Source organism: Chanodichthys erythropterus, chromosome 24 (assembly GCF_024489055.1).
Source record: "Chanodichthys erythropterus isolate Z2021 chromosome 24, ASM2448905v1, whole genome shotgun sequence".
In the NCBI taxonomy this organism is placed as follows: Eukaryota; Metazoa; Chordata; class Actinopteri; order Cypriniformes; family Xenocyprididae; genus Chanodichthys; species Chanodichthys erythropterus.
Genome location: NC_090244.1, coordinates 23,334,986 through 23,352,173, shown reverse-complemented (window position 1 = coordinate 23,352,173; position 17,188 = coordinate 23,334,986). Strand labels below are relative to the sequence as shown.

Below are 17,188 nucleotides of genomic sequence, written 5' to 3'. Positions count from 1 at the left end.
GGTTTAGCATTCCCCCTGACCACAAAAAAAAAAGAGTTCCCAAGCAAAGTTTGCGATGGAGCGCAAAATGATGTTTCATTAAGAAAGTTCGGGAGGAGCAAGTTCAGATAATCTACCCAATCATAGAGCTGACTTACCTCTGTTCCATGACAGTTTTTCCAGCATCTCTCCTCCACCCCAACTACTTAATATTGATTATTTATATTCCTATCCATTTCAACCATAATACAGCAGCAAATATATAACTACTTCCATGTGTATTACTTTAAACACCCCTTGTGCTTTGTCCAATCAAATGATTTTGACACAAAATATACAAATAAGAATGTTATAAGCCCCTGGGGGCTTATGAATGTATGGTTTTGTTTTGTTTTTTCTGTCTATATTATCTCAGATGGGGCTGTGTTGGGTGATGATATTGTAGCTGTGAATGGAAAGCATCTGACAGATGGACTCTTGACTGATGGACAGACCTTGGTGGCTCATTCCTGGACCAGTGGAGGGCCTCATTACAGCCCTTACAGCCGTTTACGGTTTATGCACTCTTGACTTTGCCAAAAGCAATGCAGTTTTGTGTAATTGTGAAATTCTGAGGTTTGTTAAGAGCATAAGATAATCAAGTGTGTCATCAACAGACTCATACAGGAACCGCTGGCAGAGAAAAATCAAATTACATTTCTAAAAAACACCCAATCCGTTTTCTCACAGACAGATAAATAGGTCAGGTGTTCCTTGTTATGAAATCTACAAAACGTTCATTTTTGTGTGAACTATCCCTTTAAGGATGTCTGCTAATCACCCAAAGGCCACTCCCTCTGTTCTTTGACAATACGTTTTATGTAACTTCCTTTTCAAACCTTTTTAAGGTGTCGCCATAGAGTATAAATTCCCTATTCTGATACCTTTTATCTTGCAGATAACTTTTACAGACACGCTCCATCCATCATTGCAGTAGTGATTATCATCTCATTTTGTTTTTTTGTTGTTTTTCATGCACTGTAATTTTTTTTCAGACTAAGAAGAGTGAATATGTATTGCACAAGAGGACTTCACGTTAGGGAAGGTGAGTAAAAGTTTATGAATTGTTTTTGACCAATAAAGTTCAATCAAAATCTCTGTCTTCAAGCATTTACATGCTTCATGTTGTGGTATTTGACAAAAGCCTGTGCAAAACCATAATTTAGTAACTACTACGTTTGATTCTACAGAGGATTCTACAAAAGTAATCGCCTCAAAAAATCACCCCAGCTCCTTTCAGGAGCTTCTTCCATCGGCTGATCGTACGGCTTTGCTCTACAATCTCTCCTATCTCTGTTTGGCTAAGTTCCCCAAGTTGGAGAGGGTTCTCAAAGAGTGTGCCATTGAAACCCAGTATCTTTTTGGCTCCTCTGAGGCTCTTCTGCAGAAGGTAAAATTAATGTTCTTCTGAAGACGAAGTCTCTAATTTAAGTCAAACTAAAGAGTTTTTAAAATTAATTACCCATTATCATGTTGTCTTGCATACAACAAAAGGGTTAAAAAAAAAACATTACATAATATTAATACTTAAAGTATCATATATATATATATATATATATATATATATATATATATATATATTATATATATATATATATATATATATATATATATATATATATATATATATATATATATATATATATATATATAAGATATTTTTGATAATATCCGATGGCTCAGTGAGGCCTCTATTGACAACAAGATAATTAACACTTTCAGATTTCCAGAAAGCTACTAAACTAAAGACATAGTTAAAACAGTCATGTGAATACAGTGGTTCAACCTTAATGTTATGAAGCGACAAGAATACTTTTGTGCACCAAAAAAACTAAATAACGACTTTATTCAACAATATCTAGTTATGGGTGATTTCAAAACACTGCTTCATGAAGCTTCAAACCTTTTGCTATGAATCTTTTGTTTCGAATCAGTGGTTTGGAGCGTGTATCAAACTGCCAAAGTCACATGATTTCAGTAAACGAGGCTTCGTTACATCATAAGTATTTCAAAATTTCAGTGGTTTACCACTGGGGGCGTGACTTTGGCCATTTGATACATGCTCCATACAACTGATTTTAGCAGTGTTTTGAAATCGCCCATCACTAGAAATTGTTGAATAAAGTCGTTATTTAGTTTTTTTGGTACACAAAAAGTATTCTTGTCGCTTCATAACATTAAGGTTGGACCACTGTAGTCACATGAACTGTTTTAAGTACAATTTTAGTAGCTATCTGGGCATCTGAAAGTCTTAACTGTTTTGCTGGCAATGCCGGGCTCACTGAGCCATCAGATTTTATCAAAAATATCTTAATTTGTGTTCTGAAGATGAACAAAGGTCTTTCGGGTGTGGAACAACATGAGGGTGAGTAATTAAAGACAGAATTTTCATTTTTGGGTGAACTAACCCTTTAATTATACTAATATAAAATTATTTATTTAAGTTGGCTGAAAAATCTGAAATGGCACATGCAAGGACATAACATTGACGTACTGTAACAAAAATTCTTCCTGTCTTTTAGTGTGTGGACACAAGTAACCAAATGGTTTCCTCACTGTTTCCTCAACTGAAACTCGCTGTTGAAAATAATGAAAACATTCAGTCAGCCATGTCTTTGCAAAAAGCAGGAGAATGGATCACAGAAATTGTTAACAGAGTGAAAGAGATGGTGGACAGGTACAATTTTAGGAAATGTTTCAAAGTCTTACATGTCAAAAGCATTATAATATATGAACCCATACAAAACAAAGTTTAATGTGATCAAACTAATGGTTTATCTGAAATCTGTCATCACCAGATATGAGAAACACAACCACAGTGTGGCTTCCTGCACCAGTGATGTGTTTCAGGAAAAGGTTGAGACCGACACAAAAAATGTACAAACTACCAAGGAGATAGAGGTTCTGGAGAAGATGGTGAGAGATCTTCAGATGGAACTGAGGAAAACCTTAGAGGAAATTGGACAAATTGAGGCAAAGATAAACCAAAGTCATGGTAGATTTGCTTCTAGAAGAATGTTTGGTTTCAGTTTCCTGACTGTCGTTGTACCATTTGTTGGATCCGTTCTTAAATCCATTTTTGAAACTAGACCTGTGAGAAACGTGGCTCTCGCCAATGAAAAAGCTCAACTCTTTGCTCAGAAGTCAAACCTGAAAAGCCGGGAGTACAATATCCAAGTCAGGCTGAATGATGTTCAGCTGAAGTTGGCAAACATGAAGACGGCAAAGGGTGAGATTCTTTCAAGATCTCTATGTGCCAATAGTCAAAAATCTCAGAGTGATCTCTCATAATTCATGTCTGCTTCATATTGTTTCTCAAGGTTCAATACCTGACACTGTCTATCTGAATGATGTCCTGAAGTACCTTTATAAAGTCCAAGAAACTCTGCTCAAGCATAACTTGTTCTGGAAATCAGTGCTAGTATTTCTGGAATCTCTCGAAAGCGAGACCTTTGCTGGTGAACACCTAATTGAGGAGAATGAACTGAAGGAGATTTTTTTGACGAATATTGATTTAGCACAAGAGGTAACTTACACACTGAGTAAACGATCAGTTGCAAGTTTATGGCAGTTAATTTCATTGCATTTTCTGAGTTGTGATTCATTTTGTACCTCAAATCTTTCAGCATTGGAAGGCCTTTGGAGAATCCTGTCTGAAGGCAAAGAGCGCCTTTAGCTTGCAGAATAAGGATGCGTACAAGTTCCTGGAGTTCAACCCATCTTCACTGTCACCAGAGGAATGGAAAAGGCGGTATGACATTGTCAAAGCAGATCTGACCAAAATAGATTAACGTAATAATTAGGAGAACTTGTGGACTAAAAGTTAAGGCTGATTTATGCTTCTGCGTCGAAGATACGCTGTAGCTACCATGCGTAGCCTACGATGTAGCCTGACATGCACCTCTTCAAAAATGTAACAATGCGTCAATTCTATGCAGACTGCATGCGTTGTGATTGGTCTGCTAGAACCCCTCCCTCAGGTCAAAAAACTGGTGCAGAGCAATCGAGCGTTTTCAACTTCCATAGGAATGAAAAAATGCTCTTTCACTTTCATCTGTGCACATTTGTAATGTTTTAGTAAAAAGCTGCTTTCAAACTGTCGCTGGCTAGCGCTGTGGCCACTAGTGAGTGTTCCCAGTTTCCTCATAAAACAATAAAAAAATTGGAGGGAAAAGATTATATAAATGGAATCAGAAAATGTATAATATAAAAGAGAAACAGCATGGGGAAAAACTGCTTGTGTAAAAAAATAAAAAGAAATAAATTAGCATCTTGTCTGTAGTTTGATTTATATAATTGCTGTGGTACTATATGATACATTTATGTAAAAATCGTAAAGCGAAAATCATTATTAATATTGTATAATTCAAAATGTTATGTGTGTTTGTGCGTGTATTATGTGTATCATGCTTGTTTAAATAAACAGATTTAAAAAAATCTTGGATATACAGTCATGTGAAAAAGAAAAGACGCCCTATATATACATATAATTATATATATATATTATATATAATATATGAATTAAAAGTTTTTAGTACCTTTATGGATTGTGAGAGAGAAAATGTCATTGCTGGCTATGCAGGCCACACTGAGCCATCAGATTTCATCAAAAATATCTTAATTTGTGTTCTGAAGATGAACGAAGGTCTTACGGGTGTGGAACGACATGAGGGTGAGTAATAAATGACAATATTTTCATTTTTGGGGTGAACTAACCCTTTAAAATTAGGTAAATACAACTTCAAATGAACAACAACACGACATATTACACTGTGTCATTATTTATTTAACAAAAATAAAGCCAAAATGGAGAATACGTTTGTGAAAAACTAAGTACACCCGATAATTTTAAGGCACATTATGTACGATTTTTGGATTAAAATATCCAAAAACCACTAGAACAATGTATATTTTTTGTTGACTTCTGACTTGTGTACTTACATTATCCAAGATGTTTCCAAAAATTTTTAAATCCAAAGAAATTAGCAATTTTAACTAGGATACCGACTGTGTCCGTGCATTGCCTATCAATGACATCATAACTGCGTTGACCTCGGTTTCCATTTTTTATTTGGTAGAAACCATGGTAACACCATTATATTGTATGTTTTATTAAACAAGGGATCAACTGTTTGGATACATTTATAGACAGAAAACGAATCATTGTTAAATAGCCAACATGTTCAGTCTTATTATTTGAATCTCATTTTTTTTGTTTATATTAATATGACATTCTAATATTGATCTAGCTTACTGCAGTTTGCAACAAATGTCTCATAGCAGCTGCCATGCGAACACAGAGTAACGTTACAACATAATTTTCAACACACTAAAATGTGTCTAATATGATAAAACAGCACTGCGTTTACCCCACATACGCTTGACTGGAAGAAGCAGAAGTGGCGAATGTGGCATAATAAAAGTTCCGCTGCTCTCGAGACAATTGTCGCGCTCGTCTCTCATTAGCAATCACTCCAGCAGCCTCGCTCAGCTCCAACAACACTTGGCCCTGCTCTGCTTCATACTACAGTAACGTTAATAATCTCATCCATGAACATGATTTCTGCCCGAGTCCCATCGGATTCTTTTCCACTGGCTGTGAGGTGAAGACGTCATCTCCAATGATTCGCACGATCAATCTCTTTGTCATCAAGCTACACCTTTGTTTTGAATAGGCGACCTCTAGTGCCAAAAAACTACATATTGTGCCTTTAATAGCTTGTTTAACAGAAATAACTTGAAGTAATAAATTTCTGCATGACCCTCAAAGGAATCAAATGAATTTTGACCCGCTCTTCTTTACAACCTGCTTCAGTTCTTTGAGGTTTGTGGGTATTTGTTTATGCGCAGCTCTCTTAAAGGGTTAGTTCACCCAAAAATGAAAATAATGTCATTTCTTACTCACCCTCATGCTGTTCCACACCCGTAAGACCTTCGTTAATCTTTGTAACACAAATTAAGATATTTTAGTTGAAATCCGATGGCTCAATGACGCCTCCATAGGGAGCAATGGACACTCCCTCACTCAAGATCCATTAATGTACTAGAAACATATTTAAATCCATTCATGTGAGTACAGTGGTTCAATATTAATATTAAAAAGCGACGAGAATATTTTTGGTGCGCTACAAAAAAACAAAATAAAGACTTATTTAGTGATGGTCGATTTCAAAACACTGCTTCAGGAAGCATCGGAGCATAATGAATCAGCGTGTCGAATCAGCAGTTCAAAGCGCCAAAGTCACGTGAATTCAGCCATTTGCAGTTTGACACGCGATCCGAATCATGATTCGATACACTGATTCATTTGTGCTCTGAAGCTTCCTGAAGCAGTGTTTTGAAATCGGCCATCACTAAATAAGTTGTTATTTTGTATTTTTTTTGGCGCATCAAAAATATTCTCGTCACTTTATAATATTAATATTGAACCACTGTACTCACATGAACACATGTTTTTAGTACCTTTATGGATCTTGAGAGAGGAAATGTCATTGCTCCCTATGCAGGCCTCACGGAGCCATCGGATTTCAACTAAAATATCTTAATTTGTGTTCCGAAGATTTTTTGGGTGAACTAACCCTTTAAGTTCATGCCACAGCATTTCAATCGGGTTGAGGTCTGGACTTTGACTCGGCCAGTGCAACACTTTGATTCTTTTCTTTTTCAGCCATTCTGGTGTAGATTTGCTGGTATTCTTGGGCTCATTGTCCTGCTGCATGATCCAGTTTCAGCCGAGTTTTAGCTGTCGGACAGATAGCTTCACATTTGACTCTAAAATACTTTGGTTTACAGAGGAGTTCATGGTCAACTCAATGACTGCAAGGTGCCTGCAGGTCCCGTGGCTGCAAAACAAGGCCAAATTATGACCCCTCCACCAGCATGCTTGACAGTTGGTATGAGGTGTTTGTGCTAATATGCTGTATTTGGTTGCACCCTGGTTTTTGCAATATATATATATATATATATATATATATATATATATATATATATATATATATATATATATATAATTACTATCTGCAGCAGTCAGGTGGTACAGTGGTCATGTGTAACCCCTCTACCCAGGTCCTACTCGCCCCGCTCTGTGAGGGCCTCAAACCTGAGTCTCTCAGTCTCAGGTGTAGGAGTTGGACGCTCTAATAAGGAAGCTAAAAGCTGCAACCTCTAACGTCAGTTTTTGTAATAATTAACCTTCACCAAAGCATGTTTTTTTTTGTGTGTGTGTGTGTGGCAGAAATAGGCTTCACAACACACTCTTCATGTGGGATTCACAAGACTGCGCAGGCGTTCTGACATGCTTACAGGGAGTTCCATGTCATGACTCATGTGTTGATTTTTGCAGCTTTTGTTCTGTCCTTTTGCTACTGCATGTTACTATAAATGCCTATAGCACTACTTTGCGTGGAATTATGAAAAGATACTGCATTGATACTACCATACTTTAGAGCTATGAGTCACAATGAAAACGTATGGACGGGTGCATGCAGATGCTCATGGAAGCAATATTTGTGCTAGGTGGCGCTTGTTCCTGCAATACCAGTAATGGCCTGCTGGTTGCAGCAGATAGTAATTGTGCCTTTAAGCATTTTTCACCATGTCTTTTTGCATATTTTGTGAACCAGTAGAGTTACGTATTCTCTGTCATGTTTAGCCTATTTATAGGTTTCTGCTAATTTAAATCTTTGTCTGTCTGTTAATTCCATTTTCCTTATTTAGTATTCTACATTTTTTCCCCCTTTACTCCTCATGTGTGAACATGAGAAACCAATCATCTTTAAATATCTATAGATATTTAAAGGTATAAATATTTTAAATATCTCTGCCGCTCTTATTACAGAACGTCTTTTCTAACGACAACAGGTGGTATCAATTGAGAGCCTTATATAATATAAAATGCAGCTAAGCACATGCTTTATAAATCATGCACAATGTTTTACAAATAAATAGGCCTATGCTTTTTAGGACATGCTGTTGTTTGCAAAGCAACAAATATGCATTAACAAAACGCAGTTTTTGATTTATGTCTTTATGACTTCTGATATAGCTATCAATTATGCTCTTTGTTTTGAACCATAAAGAGGCGGTATGCTGTGCTGTGATGACAACATCCTCTGCTGACGTCCTGATTGGCTAGTTTTCACTGGCAATATCTTCAGCACCTGTCAAATATGCCCCATATAGCCTAAGCGTAGTGGGTCACTTTCTTGTAGGAAGGTAGCAGTTGTATGCCCTTTTTTTTAATCTCAACATCGAAACCAATATGTATTTCCACCAAAGTGATTCCAGTTTTTGGGAAATTATATCATAATTTTATGCTCTTGTTTTATTGTTAAATGCCGTTGCACGCTGTAAAATCGGCTGCATTTCGGTTACAGTATTCTTCTATTGTGTGATTGATTTGACCGTAGTCGCTTTGTTCTGTTGCATCATTGATTGTGATTGATCGCTCACGGCGCGCGCGTTTGTAGCCTACGTGACGAAAGACGACTGGATTAACTGGATTCATCGACCAACTTTAAAATCGATGTTTGGGAATGTGAAACAGACAGATTATGTAAAGGCTCTTTTCAGCACCTTGGTTAGTTCCTCTGGGGAGAAACTCGGACCATATGGCAAAGACAGATATGAATTTCGGTTATTTTCCATTCTTAACATATTCCCGTGTGAGTTAGAAGCTTATTTTTAACGGCAAGGTCTCTGGACTGGATTGATAACCATCATATGAGGTCGAAGTTTTGGCAACATCTGGAATTTCAAGATGATGATAACGCGCTACAGACCGGTATGCAAATTTATTTTTGATTAATTAGAAAAGTGGTTTCAGTTAGAAATGTTCACGATAGTATAGTTTTACCTACATGTTGCAAACTAACCTTTAAACATGAAGTGATGTATATACTTTTTTTTTTTTCTCGATTCTATTTTCCAGTGAGGAAGTTGTTAGGAAACAGCTTTTCCTCAGACATTATCTTACACGCTACACCAAAGAAAGATGCTGTAACTTTTTACGAAACATTTTCCATATATGAACCTGATGTCGCTTTATACTTTTATACTACGCTTTACACTACTTTTATGACATATTTACCATTCTAACACGTTGTTTGTTTGTGACACGATGCACGGAAATGCTGCGCATGCGCATTTGTTTTGGAATTGCTCTTTCAATGGGATGAAGCCCAAAAGAAAGAAAAAATCGATATACTACAGCCAGCTCTTCACAGTAATCATTTCTCTTGGTGTGTGTGTGTGTGTGTGTGTGTGTGTGTGTGTGTGCGTCATAAGACATTTTTAATCAAAATCAGTATAAATTACATTCAGGCATACTGAACTGCACAACAAATACAGTATAATTCTGGCCTATAAATAATAAGCTATTTATATAACTGCAGTACATAGTGAATTTAATGTATATTGAAATAAATAATATACCTTTAGGTGTACTTTTGATTTGACCTGCTGTGTATTGCAGATTATAGGGTCATGCTACTCATTTAATCTTCTGGAAATGCTTCTTTTAGGAGAATTAAATTATGATTCAGTGGCAGTGCATTTTAAATGTTGCTCTGCTGCATCTGCTGGTCTGGCAGGAGAGTGAATTTGCATTTTGCCTTACTGAAATAGCTAACACACCACACCTGCCTGTACTTGACACCTTTGAGTAATAGATCAGCTTGATCTTCTCACCTCTATGTCATAAGTTTATCATACTATGGCAGGTGGTTGTTTTAGTTGTGGACAGTAATACGGGTCACAGTCCATATACACTCTAGATCTAATATCAGCATGGGTCAGGTAGCTTCTCTAGACACAGAAAGATGCAATTCTTCAAACTGCACCATTGAATTGATACAGATTTTGACATAGTCTTCAATATTTAAACATTATGCGGTGTTGAAAATTCTGTATCACCTTTTGTGTTCCCTGTCAAAAATGATCTGCCTTTTAAAAATGACTTGTATGTCGCTCGTTATGCTATATTATCACTAAATATTGGATTTTTATCAGCTTCTTTCCTTCAATTAGGACAGGGTTTGAATTCTTTTAAACTGATTGATGGTAGGCCTCATTGACCTTAGGTTAAAGGTTAAAGTTCATCTCTGTGGAAAAGAAAGCCTGTAATACTCAAAATTGTTTGCTTGTGTGTGCGCGCGCATGTGTGTGTGTGTGTGTGTGTGCACAGTAGCATGAGTGTGCATGTATCCACTCATGCACAGGTCTGAGACCTTTATCTTTGCAATCACACATGTACATATGTGAACATGAACATGATGAAGATGCTCCTGAACACTAAATGTTTCTCCATTTTTAATGGATGGTCATTTTTTGACCAATATAAGCTCAGATCAATGAGGCCTATGATCAATCAGTTCCAAAAAGAAATACAAAAATGTAAAAAAAATCAAGTTGCCACAAAGACTGAATCCAATATTTGTTGATAATATAGCATAATGAGAGATTTATAAGTTTTAGTCCAATGTTTTTGGGAAAAAAGTATACCTTCTCTGGGTCTAAATGCCTCGAAAACAACATAAGGGTTAAATATAATGGACAATAGGCATGGTCAGTAGTATAGCAGATAAATTGGACATATTGGTGTATTACTACCACCAGAACAACTCAAAATATTATTTTTTCTGTTTTGATTTGTTTTGTATTTGTTTGATTTTCTGTATTTTATTTGTTTCTTTTTTAGTGTTTTGTTTTAACTAGTTTTGTTTGTTTTTCTGTTTTGTTTTATATTTCGTTTGTTTTGTTTTTCCCTTTTTATTTTCATTTGTTTTCTATTTTGTTTTGTTCTGTTTTGTATTTGTTTTGTTAGTCTTTTCTGTTTATTTGTTTTTTCCTGTTTTTTTGTTTCCGTTTTTCTGAAGCTGGGCACACATTTAACGACTAGTTAAACATTCTACGACTATTAAATACTTACTTGTAATGGAATTTGACCACCGACTGTAATCGCTGACTGAACACAACTGGCTCTGACTGGACGCGTTTGAGCGCGATCAGTCATAAGTATCGATTTAAATTCATAATCGGCCTTACGATCGTTAAGTGTGTGCGCGGCTTTAGTTTTTGAATGCCTAGTTGAATAAAATCTACATACAGATTATAGATGCGAATTTTTCGAATTCCAAAATGTTATAATTGTAAGTAAATAATGTGTAATATAAATCTAATTTACTGTCCTTTAATTGTTATATATTGACATTTTATCAGCCACACTGCTTTCTAGAAATCTGCCACTGAACAAACCATATCAGTAAACCTCTATCTCTGTTTCATCCTTTTGTCCTTCAAACGTCTCATGGGTTCGTTTTGGTTTTTGAATTTCCTGATAATCCTACCAAATCATTCCTTGTTCACTGTGAGTCACTTCACTGCTCATTATGTTTGATGTTCATGGTGTGAACCTCACTGTAACATGTGTGCCAGTTTTTTGACGCCGCCCGCAATGCAATTCTCCCCCTCCCTCACCCCTCCGTCACACTGTCTCTCTCCCTTCTTCTCTCTCCCCTCATCACTCTCATGCACACACTCCGCCATCCAGCTATCCTCCCACAAGGTCAGCTCTGAGCTTTTGATCACCGCAGCACAGGAAAATTGCATCCCGAGCACACGCGTGTGTCTGCGCACAAACTGAGATGTTTTTTGTTTTTTAATGCCATTAAGCTGTGGTGGTTATTAAAAGCATGCCCGTGAGCCGTGGTTTTGTCAGTGGAATCCGATGCAGGCGCCCCCCTGTCGGAAAGAAGCTGTTTGGATGTGCTCATCCCATGCAGGACCGGAGCCGTTTTTGCACTCTACCTGTGCAGTGATTCACTTCGGCTGATATCCTCCACCTACAGCAAGGATGTAACGGCTCCTCTGTGGACAGATTATGCTCTGAGAGGATCTCTTTTAGCTTTTAACCCTCTTCTTGTCCTCTTTCTCCTCCTTCCTTTCTTCTGCTGGATCACTTCAGAGACCCGATACCACCATGTCCTTGGCTTTCTGTGGCAAAGACAACAACTCGGCCGCATACAATGTGGATGCCGGTGTCCTCAACAACGGCTGCTTCCTGGACGCCCTCACAGTGGTGCCCCACGTCTTCCTGCTCTTCATCACCTTTCCTATCCTCTTCATCGGTGAGTGTCAAAGACAGGTGAGAACTAATGCATGTTTGTGTTACAATACTGAATGGCTGGAGTTACTAAACATTCTTTAACTTAACTATATTCTCGAACTTGAAGAAAGAAAGATAGATAGATAGATAGATAGATAGATAGATAGATAGATAGATAGATAGATAGATAGATAGATAGATAGATAGATAGATAGATAGATAGATAGATAGATAGATAGATAGATAGATAGATAGATATGCAGGTTTATATGTATCTACTTTTAAAGGTGTACTGCACCATTTAGGGTAGTTTTGTTTGTGGAAGGATCAGAGAAACAGACAGGAAATGATTAATGAGCTCTTTGAAATTCATTTCTGAACATTTGGCTCATTCATTACGAATATAAACACTGCATAATTGATTTGCACTCAAGTCGTCATTCGCCAGAAAATGTGGTTTGGCAAACCACATAGGGAGACGGGGATAGAGTTTGTCAACCTGCTGTGGGAAACAATTTTAGACAAACAAATGTGACCTTAGTGGTGGAATGTACAGCTGAAGAGAGTCAGAGAGTCGTGCTGTCAGAGAGTTGAGTTACAGGAAGGCCGGTGTTCGTTTTGCCATACCAAAAGAGTCAGAGCAACATTAAACAATCCTCCTAATGTCAGAGTGAATTAACCTGCCACATACTCTCATACTTTGTATTATTCATTTTCCAAATGATTCGGAATGGTTCCTGATTTGATTTTTGATAAAGAATAAAAACAGAATCAAAATGAATCCAATTGGATTTTATTATAATAAATTTACGGATGAACCGATATAACATTTTTAGGGATGCACAATATATCGGCCACCATATCGGTATCGTCCGATATATGCTCATTTTTAATGCTATCGCTATTGGCTTAATAAGAAAATTTAGCCAATATATTCAAGCAGATAAATAATGGATTATTTCCTTCAGCAGAGACACTTCAGATGCGCACTGTCATTATGGTTTTGAATTGCTTGAAATATGAAATATTCCCTTCAAAATGGAAAATACAGTTAAGTACGACATGTGCAGCGCAAATCTGTCATATAAGCTACATAATTATGAGAACATTATAACTGTGTGCTTTGGACATGGCTTTTAATGGTGATGGTGAGACCTTTGTTTTTGTAATCAGGCTCTCAAAAATTATATAAAAATTGAATTTAGCTTTATCGGCAAATTAATCGGTAATCTGTTTCAATAATATAGAAATATCGGTTATTGGTATCAGCCATATTTTCCATATCAGTGCATACCTAGAAACTTTGGTCAGCTGATACATCTAAATTTATATAATTTTTGAGAGCCTGATTACAATAACAAAAGTCATGTCCCAAGCACTCAACATAAATCAAACATACAGTATACAGTACACTAGCCTAATTTGAACAAGTGTACACTCCTTTGACCAAGTTTCTTTAACAAAAAAAAAAAAAAATTATATTGTCTTACAAATAAACAAAATAATGCCTAAAATTGCAAACAAGTCACTGGACAACATTTCTTGCATATAAAGAATCAAAATGCATGTGCCATTTAGAAATATATATTGGAATAGTCTCCGCACACACAATAATGAAATTATTTTAATTAAATACCATGAAAATCTGATGTTTAAGTGCTGTAATCAGGTCCCCGTTGCATCTACCAACCCAGAAAATGTGAAAAAGGACAACCCAGTAACTTTGTTTTGGTAGACTTTCTCTGCAAGAATGTGAAAAAATTAGCCGTTCAGATTTCGCTCCCCTTGTGATGTAGGAAGGGGATCTTATTATAATATTACCGCCCCTTAATCTGTATGTTTCCAGCCACGGCGCCGCCATTTTGTCTTCGCAAACGACAACGGTGTAACAGTAACACTGGTCCTGGAGTGCATTTCATATATATTTCGTGATGTTTGCAAATAGTCTTTCTGAGTGTGTTTTGTTAGCATGTTGCTAATGTACTGGAATGTGGCTAAAGTGGCTTAAATGAGGCTAAAGTTAACATTGTCTCTTAATGTATTCACGGAGACAAGAGCCATGTCGTTATTTTCATTTTTAACCTGAAAATACTTGCAATCTTTTTAAGTCATAAACGCATTTTCATTCTTATTGAGTTTCTCAATCAGTGTTAGCCGTGCAGCATGCCATCAAACTCATTCAGAATCAAATGTTAGCAAACGTCCACAAAATATATGACATACCTAAGTGATCTTATATGCTGCATCATGAACAGTTTGTAATGATCCATTTTGGGAGTTATATTTGCTGTGTGAGTTTCTCCTGTATTGTTTATGCTTCAGTGTATTGGAATTACAAGCTTGGGGGTGGGGAGCACAAGCTCATTTGCATTTAAATGTACACAGACCAAATCAGTGCATTTTTTCTCCCACCCAAGAATAGGCATTTAAAATATGGTATAATAAAAAAATCCATACGGTATCTTTAGCTCAAATTTCACAGATACATTCTGCGGACACCTGACACTTATATTACATCTTGTAAAAAGGGACATAAAAGGTCAACTTTAAACCATATTGTTTATGAAAAAATAAAAGTGCAAGTTATTATTAAAATATCTTACTGATCCTAAACCTTTGAATGATTGGTTTCTGTATCACTAGTGGCACAGAACAGGTTTCCAAACAGGTAGACCAAACACACCAGGGTTCTCAGAAGCAGAAATCATCATAATTGGGTAAACTTCAATAGCGGTGAATGAGAAATGACAGCAAATATATTTTTTGTATTTCCATTTGCTCAAATAGCAAAAGAAAATGACTTTCCAAAAGAGAGAAAAATATCGAGAGAATGAGCAGTCAGAAGAGAGAAAGATATTTTCTGTCACTTCCTCAGCCATTGTATCAGAAATACTCAAGCAGCAGAGTTAATTTGTTTTTGTCATTTACAACCAAGGTGTAATATAACACAATGTAACATATTATGAATGTGTATATGAAAAACTAGATTTGCAATGCTGATAACTGTGGAAATGCGTCATCACAGTCTGTGCAAAGTGTCCATTGTTTGGTCAAACAAGTAGCCCCTCCCCTATTGCAGCAATTCACTAATTTACCCACTCATTCTAAAGGGCACATCCTCAATCTCATTTGCTGTTCTGGCATAATTCCTTATAATTGTAGTGTGTTTTGTCAGATCACCTGCGTGTGTTTTTTTGTCTTTTTACAGTCTTTAAGGTAAACCTGTATCGCTCTATCACATTTCAGAACATTAAGAACATTGATGTGTCTACTTTTGCTGGTGAACTTGCCATCTTTTCAGGCAAAGCTGTTTTTTCTGATGCTGATGCATTGGTTTCATATTATAATAATGGACTAAGTGAGATGTTTATGCACCTGTGAAAACCCGGACTGTTTCTTTTAATCATTCTGCTCCATGGTTTACCCCAGAACTTCGTCAACTTAAAACTAAAGGCCGTAGGTTAGAGCGTCTGCATGCCAAATCTGGTCTCACTGTTCAAGTCAAGTCAAGTCACCTTTATTTATATAGCGCTTTTTAAAATGCAGATTGTATCAAAGCAGCTTTACATTGATAACTGGTACGTAATTTTTGCTGCACAGCGGCTCTTAAAGCATAGTGTCAGTGCAGGCAGATCAGAAGCACTGTCGAATAAATGTCAAGAATACTGTTGAATATCAAATGTCAAGTCAAATGTCAAGTGTCCCCAACTAAGCAAGCCAAAGGCGACAGCAGCAAGGAGCCCAAACTCCAACAGGTGACATCAGGTAGCAAACAAGTGGCAAATAGGTGTAAAAATTGAGAAAAAAAAAAACCTTGGGAGAAACCAGGCTTAGTCGGGGGACCAGTCCTCCTCTGGCGAACAGTGCTTTGTTATGAATCAGGTTGCTATCATAAATCTGATAGGATCGCAACATTCAAAGTATTTATTTCAGTTCACAAACAAATGCTTGCTGATCATGTCCAATTTTACAAGGATCAACTGAAATCTGACTATTACTCTAATTTAATTGGAGGATTAATCAGACTCTCTGCCATCAGATGTGACAGTTTTTTGACTTTCTTAGAGTCTAAGATTAAAAATATTCACCAACAATTACTTGCTAGTAACACAGGTTATGATTTCCGTTGTCCAGTTTTCCATGTGCCCCCACACTCTGTTTTCTCTACTTTTTCATTTCCAACTGAAGTGGAGATACTGGGTCTTATCCGGGAATCTAAGTCTACGACCTGTTGACTTGACCCTTTACCAACTGGCTCTGTACCCTCCTCTTTCAAATCAGCTATTATTACTCCCATCCTTAAATCAGCCCCATGTCATCCAAGATGTCCATGTCTTTCTTTCTTCAGTCGAGAAGAAATTAAGGTTTTTGATGAAAACATTCCCAGGATTATTCTCCTTATAGTGGGCTTCAATGGTCTCCAAACGGTTGAAGGTCAAAATTACAGTTTCAGTGCAGCTTCAAAGGGCTTTAAACGATACCAGACGAGGAATAAGAGTCTTATCTAGTGAAACGATCGGTCATTTTCAAAAAAAAAATATATATATAACTGTATATGCTTTTTAAACAAATGATTGCCTTGCAAGTGCTTCCACCATTTAAGTTGTTGTGATGCCAGTGGGATTTGTTTATTGTTATTTATCTATTTATCTTTTTTTTTTTATTATTATTATTATATTATTGCTTGTTTGCTTGTAAGGTGACCTTGGGTGTTATGAAAGGCGCCGTTAAATAAAATGCATTATTATTATTCACTCCAAGAGCTGTTTGGTGAACAATTGAGGGCTGCAGTCAGATTCTGTGCTGTTTACAGATCAGCCCTGACTTTTTACAACCCCTATTTCAGTGATATCTGTCAATACAAACATTAGCTAACCAAGAATCGCTTATTATTCAGAAACCGTTCTATTTTGTAAAAAAAATAAAAATCCCACTTTAATCCCACTGATGGCTCTAATGTTGCAAAATATACAGTTATCAGTGTGGTCTGATAGTCCGACTCCAGAAGAAATATCGGTAACACTTTAGAATAATGGTCCATCATTAATAAGTAACTATCCAGGAAAT

General features: G+C 36.6%; 2 protein-coding genes across 3 annotated transcripts in view; both read left to right on the top strand.

The window, feature by feature from the left end:
• Window positions 1–887: 887 nt before the first annotated feature.
• LOC137014964 (uncharacterized) lies at window positions 888–4,446 on the top strand. 2 transcript variants are annotated; one of them, XM_067379551.1, is made up of 6 exons: window positions 888–1,063; window positions 1,209–1,408; window positions 2,541–2,695; window positions 2,817–3,247; window positions 3,339–3,544; window positions 3,645–4,446. In XM_067379551.1, the coding sequence occupies exons 1-6, from the start codon at window positions 1,030–1,032 to the stop codon at window positions 3,807–3,809; spliced, it is 1,191 nt and encodes a 396-aa protein (XP_067235652.1). In that variant the 5' UTR covers window positions 888–1,029; the 3' UTR covers window positions 3,810–4,446. The 2 variants fall into 2 exon arrangements, with proteins under 2 accessions (XP_067235652.1, XP_067235653.1); XM_067379552.1 differs by lacking the exons at window positions 888–1,063; window positions 1,209–1,408 and adding an exon at window positions 2,199–2,383.
• Window positions 4,447–8,301: 3,855 nt separating this feature from the next.
• Window positions 8,302–17,188, top strand: part of abcc8 (ATP-binding cassette, sub-family C (CFTR/MRP), member 8) — a 111,147-nt gene continuing 102,260 nt past the window's right edge. Inside the window, 2 exon segments of the mRNA XM_067379078.1 lie at window positions 8,302–8,800; window positions 11,981–12,143. Of these exon segments, the coding sequence (XP_067235179.1) occupies window positions 8,777–8,800; window positions 11,981–12,143 (187 nt within the window). The 5' untranslated portion in view covers window positions 8,302–8,776.

What these genes read in the sequence shown, in the direction of transcription:
- LOC137014964 (XM_067379551.1), top strand. Translation starts at nt 1,030, where the DNA reads ATGTATTGCACAAGAGGACTTCACGTTAGGGAAG. An exon ending in AGGACTTCACGTTAGGGAAG is followed by an intron (nt 1,064 to 1,208) that starts GTGAGTAAAAGT and finishes TTGATTCTACAG; the next exon opens with AGGATTCTACAAAAGTAATC. An exon ending in ATATTGATTTAGCACAAGAG is followed by an intron (nt 3,545 to 3,644) that starts GTAACTTACACA and finishes CAAATCTTTCAG; the next exon opens with CATTGGAAGGCCTTTGGAGA.